Source organism: Balaenoptera ricei, chromosome 10 (assembly GCF_028023285.1).
Source record: "Balaenoptera ricei isolate mBalRic1 chromosome 10, mBalRic1.hap2, whole genome shotgun sequence".
Lineage (NCBI taxonomy): Eukaryota > Metazoa > Chordata > Mammalia > Artiodactyla > Balaenopteridae > Balaenoptera > Balaenoptera ricei.
The window spans coordinates 90,639,025-90,645,300 of NC_082648.1; the positions used below are offsets into that span (position 1 = coordinate 90,639,025).

A 6,276-nucleotide genomic window follows, 5' to 3' on the forward strand; every position below is an offset into this window, starting at 1 on the left:
GGGCATAAGTCACAAAAGAGAGGAAAACTGCTGAGAGAAGAAAATCCCTATTAAGATAATTAGCTCGTAGAGGATATTTTACTGGACAGTCATTCCTCATGTGAAGCCACAGCCTCCTTCTTTTGCTGCTTTTCCCTAAAAAATCAGTTTATTTTATTGTTGTTTGGGTCAAGTTTCTTTCTTTGGAAATCTTTCAGAAATAGGGTAAAAATTTTAATATTTTTCTTTATGTGTGTATATATATATACGCATATGCATGTATGTATACACATGCATTGGAACATTTTAAATGTTGGAGAAATATTGAATAATAGAGAAGATTAGTGGGCTTTCTGGATTATGAATCAGCACATATGGAAGTTTTAAATGGATTAGCTTGACCTGAAGTCACCAGGTAATATACTGGACAGGAGAATCAGCAAGAAGTTGCCCCAGTTAAATCCATTTCTCCAGTTTAATTAAAGCATGAACATGATTCCTGGACAAATTAGATCAACCCAGGCACATTAAAAACATAATTCTTAAACTATAATGCATTAAAGAGGTCTTTAGGTAATCTTGTAGGAAAAAGTCATCCACCATGTTCCTCTTATTACTGTTGATGGAATCAAATCTCCACAGTGCTTGTTAAGGCCTCTGCAAGTCCCCTAGTGGGGACACGAGCACAGGTCCATCATGACTCATCCCTTTTCCATACTCTTCTCCTCGAGAAGTTCATATCTGCATACTCACCACCACATTCAAATTCTCAGCCTTAATGCTTTTCTTTTCTAAAATAATAAAGCTTTATTTTACTGATGGTGAAAATGATCCCTGCTCTTTGTAAAATATTCAAAGTTATAAAAATTGTTAATGATACATATATAAAGAAGAAATACAAACAGTCACACTAATTCCTACCGTCCACAGATGACCACTATTAACATTTTAGTGACTCTTTTGGGGACATCTCTGTTTGCCAGTAGTCCTGTACCCTTTTTTATTTTCAGTCATGAGCCCTTTTGAGATTCTGATAATAGTATAAAAGTAAAAATACGTACACCAAAAAATCTTGTTACATATGATTTTAGGGCTTCATACATTTACTGAAACCCATCTGAGGACCCCCCCTTGTGATCACACTGTTTAGCAAACTGCTTTTTCTACTCCACAGTGTGTCCTGGACACCTTTACATTTCACTAATGTGGGTCTACAGCATCATGTTTAATGGCTGCACAGGATTCTTCTGCATAAATGTCCTGTAATCGCAGAACAAACTGCTTATTGGACACATGAGCCATCTCCTGCTTTATGCTGGAGTAGTATGCATATGCTACTATGCACTACAAGTAGTATAACCATGACATTCTTGTGCACATATTTTGCCACTTTTGTGATTACTCAGTGAAATAACATGTGTGTCTATGTTTGTAACGCACATTGCCTTACTGCCCTCCAGAAGGGCCTTTACCATTCACTAAGGACCCTCCCTCTAGTCCTCAGTCAGCACTGACTCTTCTAAGCCCTGTTTGCTGTTCCTCTTGCACTCATTTTGCCCCCTGTTAACTGGGAGGACCTAGTTTTCTACATATTAAGTCTCAGGATTTTTCCTGGAAACCTGTTGTCCCAGATGCCCCAGACCCTTGAGGTATAGGGTAAGGTCCTATTTTGGTCTGAAACCTGAGAAAATAATTCACTTTCTCCTCAGGGACCCTTCTTTAGTTGTAGCTATTGACTAAGATCTAGGTTCAGTTCACTGGCTCTTCCTGAAGGAAAAGAAAATCCTAACTGGAAGAGCAGGCACAGTGGTTAGGAGCAGGTGCTGTTGTGAGGGTTAAATGAGAATACACGCACACACACACACACACAGAGGTTCCTTGGTTTCGCACAGGGGTCAGCGCGTTGTTAAGTGCAGTGGCTTCCAGGACTAAGAGAAATAACCACGCTTGAAGAGTGCTGGAAAAATAGGTAGCATTTGATTGGATACCACCTTTCTATATGAAAGTCTTCTCTTTCCCATCACACTTCAAGCATTTCAGTGACAGAAATCAAATTGAGCATCTATCTTGTCTAGAATAGTATAGAATAGTAGGTGCTTTTCAAATACATGGACATGGATTCAATCGGTTTGGAACTCTTTCAACAATAAAAAATGTCTAAATCTGAGTAACTTTCAGACGGTTCAGATTTCTGGGCCTCATTCAAAATAAATACATAGGCAGATATTTTGCATTTTCAGGAGAAAGGTCTAGAAGTGTGGAAGTACTGATTAAAATTCCATGCTTTTAAAACTGGGGGAGTGATATTGTTTTGTTCTTTCTTTTGCTGCCTTGGATGCTTCTTTTTATTTTGGGGGCACATACATACATATTTGATAGTGTGACTGAACACTGAGGAATAGAAAACGAATGAACTTGATAGGATGGTCATGGAATTTTCAGAGCAAATCCTCACCTCCTGTGTGCAGGCCTCTACCTCTGAGTTGCTGTCCGTCTAACACAGCTGGCTTGGGTTTCAGGTGCCATTTCTGCAAGTCGTCCTGCCACGTGTCCTCCCTGCGCATCCCGTACGCCTGCAAGCTGCTCTTCCAGGAGCTGCAGTCGATGAACATTATCCCCAGGTTGAAACTGTCCAAGTACAATGAGTAAGGATGGAAAAAACGGTTCCATTTCCAAAGAGAATTGTCGGTATGTTAAACACAGTGGAAAGCGGAAGGATGGAAGGGATGAGGACCTCTTCTGCTCCTGGGAATAATTCTTTTGAATGTTCTCTCTCTCTGCAAAAAAACCAAACAAACAAACAAACAAAAAAAAAACCCACGAAATTGATGGAGAGGCTTTTTATTACATTAGGAGACTGGCTGAACAACCTCGATCAACGGGCCTCGGGCCACGGAGGAGGTGCCAACGATGTGGACTAAAGTCTCTCATCCGTGTACCGATTGTGATTCACAAGTGGATATGACCTAAAAGATAAATAAACTATTATTTATGTTCTGGTATCTTGAAATTTACTCGTTAGAAAGACCTTCCTCCTTAAAAAAAAAAAATGTTTGGGGTTAAATAAAACTCAGATTCTTATGAAGTGGGAAGGACGTGAAGAATCTTTTTGAGTTGGTTGACTCGGCCTTTGTCCAGGAGGCTGATCTGAGAAGTATCTGAAGGAAGGACAACTGCGGGAAGCTGGGAAAGCGAATGGTAAGAGGGGTGCGGTCCTTATCTTGTGCGGTGAGGAGATGAATTTTCCCAACAATTGAATCTTGTCTGTATATACCCAACTTTTTAATTCTAACCTTGGTAAAGATAATAAATGTCTTCCTACCATCTTAAGCAAGTTTGCCAAGGATGTCACATTTTCTTAAGGACTGCTACTCTTCTGAACCTCCATGATTGTACCATACAATAATATTTGTTGAATATCTGAAAATAATTCCATGGATGCTCTGTAAGTTTTCTGTCCTTTCCATTCCTGCCAGGCTGTTAGCTGTCCATTTTGTTTTTAATCTGACAGCCTTCTTCATCCAATTCTAGGTTGTTCTTAATTGCTCTGCCCTGAAGGCAGATAAATATTTGTGTTAGGGATTGTTTATAAAATAAGTCAGAAAAGCTTTGAGTAATGGTCTAAGGCTGCATTCCCAGCGTGTCACATTGAACATGTCCCACAGAATATTAATAAGTATCATACACCAACAGGAATCAAGGTCCAGTGTCAAATAAGGTTGAAAAACTGCGTGTATCCCAGTTAAACATACCAAGTACTTTTTCAAAGCCTTTACCAAGCTGCTGTGTGCTGGGACTCTTCAAAAGAGCGAGCCAGGCTAGTCACTGACTTGAGAACCCAACCTCGACAGTCTCACTCAGGTGTAAGAGTCCTCGAGGCTTCACAGGACACGCTCCAGGGGAGTAAAGCTTCCCCAGACATCTCCACGTGTCTCCATTCCCTTCAGGGACTCAGTAGGATTACGAGGGCAGAGGAGTTTGAATGCCCAGATCTTCGGTTCTGTCGGTGGTTCCTTCCTTGCATCTGGCTTTGTCATTCTCAAAAGTGATGGTGCCTAAAGATGACTGAAGTAGATTGAATGTATATGTACTGTGCTTTGTGGGCCATGTAAGGAGCTTTGTAGGGTGATTCTATTTCCCGTTATGTGACAACTCCACTTATCAACTCTGCTGAAGATGCCATCGCCCTGCCCTGTGAGGCATGCCACGTCAGTGGACACTGGGAGGAGCTGCCAGCGCACGGGGTGCTGAGTGGCATGGGGGTTACGTCACATTCCTCGGTACCTCCCTTGTGTGAGGCCCTGTACTGAGGATAGAAGGGGCAGGACATGACCTCTGCCCTAAGGAGCTCAGAACCCAGTGGAGGAGGCCAGGACATCAGCTAGGAACGCTGTCCCTCAATCAGTGCTAAGGCTTAACCCCGGCAGTGCTGAGGGAGCTCCCAGGGCAAATGATTAGCTGTGCTCTGGAAATTCAAGAACACTTCACAAGTGTGATTATGCCCTTTATACAGCTAAAGAAACTGAGGCACCAGGACAGGATTAAAGACGCAAACGTAGAGAATGGACTTGAGGACACGGGGAGGGGGAAGGGTAAGCTGGGACGAAGTGAGAGAGTGGCATGGACATATATACACTACCAAATGTAAAATAGATAGCTAGTGGGAAGCAGCCACATGGCACAGGGAGATCAGCTCGGTGCTTTGTGACCACCTAGAGGGGTGGGATAGGGAAGGTGGGAGGGAGGGGATATGGGGATATATGTATATGTATAGCTGATTCACTTTGTTATACAGCAGAAACTAACACACCATTGTAAAGCAATTATACTCCAATAAAGATACTTAAAAAAAAAAAGAAACAGAGGCACCAAGTGGCTGACTCCCCTAGTGCCCCACCAGTAACAGGGAACAGTGTGGGCCTTGAGACCAGGCTTCCCGATTTGGAGGGCTCTCTGGGTTTCATCCATGATTCTGTTTTTCAATCACTAAATGTAACAATTTTTTTTATTCAGATGCCACCGAGTATTTGAATTTCTTAAATTTCTTTTTTCAAAAACAGTTCAGGCAGTTCTGATCATTTTGAGGGTAATCGCCTAACCTAGGAAGTCAGTTCTCCACGTTATCAAAGATCTAGAAAGTGTGGGTTCCAAACTGAGACATCCTTAGAGGAAAAAATTGTGTCGGGTTGATAATTTCAAAAACTAGCAGATACTACATTTGAATAGCTAGTTGACTGAATAATATATTAATAAAAAGAGGACAGAATTGGTGTCAGTCCTACTACAGTTTGATTTTGTTATTTGTAAGTTCCTTGTTTTAAAAACTACCAGTTAGATTTCCATTTCCAGTAATGCTAGAGTAACCTTTTGCAGGCCACCCTCGAAGCGCTTTTTCCCTCAAGGCTCTGCCAGGTTGGAATTGGCACAGGGATGAGAGGCTAAAAAGCCAGGTCAAAACCACTGAGAGGCTGCACCCCTTTCCCAAGCTTTGGCAGAGTCCAAGGGCTGGGGAGACAGAACTGCGGGCTCAGAGTGGCCAAGACACCAGGCCTAGAAAGGCCAAGATCCCAACTAGAAAGAAAGCTCACTGAGGCAAACCCAACTTTTCCACCACTTTTCCGCTTGTATTAGTCCGCTCTGGCTGCTGCAACAGGATGCCACAGACTTGGTGGCTTACCCAATAGAAGTTTATTTTCTCACAGTTCTGGAGGTTCAAAGTCTGAGATCAAGGTGCTGACAGATGTGGTCTTTGGTAAGGACTCTGTCCCTTCCTGGCTGCAGACGCCCGCCTCTCGCTGCGTCCTCCCACGGCCTGTCCTTTGTGTCAGGAGAGCGAGCAAGCTCCAGGTCTCCTCCTCTCCTTCAAAGACCACCAGTCCCATTGGAGTAGGGCCCCTGTGACCTTATTTAATGTTAATCACCTCCTTAAAGGCTCTGTCTACAAATACAGCCACACTGGGAGCCGGGGCTTCAACATAGGACTTTTGGAGAGACACAGTTCAGTCCGTTATACCCCTCAAGACATTTGCCAGCTCACAGCAGCCCTGGCTGAACTGCTAGCCATATTTTTTAAAGCTGAATGTGCCCAGCAGTCCCTTTCCTGGGTGTGCGTGGGCCCGGCAGAAAAGTGTGTGTATGTTATCAGTAGGCGTGAGCAGAAATGTTTCTAATAGCACTATTGTAATGGCCCCAACTTATAAATAACCGCTGCCTATTAACAATGGAATAAATCAATTGTGGGATGTTTGCACAGTGGAACACTATATAGTGATGAAAAGCCTCATACAGTATCACAGA

The 6,276-nt window shown here is 42.8% G+C and overlaps 1 protein-coding gene across 2 annotated transcripts in view; it reads left to right on the forward strand.

Moving 5' to 3' along the window:
- Positions 1 to 3,309, forward strand: part of POLR3B (RNA polymerase III subunit B) — a 114,394-nt gene extending 111,085 nt beyond the window's left edge. For both annotated transcript variants that reach the window (XM_059936816.1, XM_059936817.1), the window contains exon 28: positions 2,499 to 3,309. In XM_059936816.1, coding sequence (XP_059792799.1) covers positions 2,499 to 2,628 — 130 coding nt within the window. In that variant the 3' untranslated portion in view covers positions 2,629 to 3,309. The remainder of the gene's footprint in view (positions 1 to 2,498) is intronic.
- The last annotated feature ends 2,967 nt before the right edge of the window (positions 3,310 to 6,276 follow it).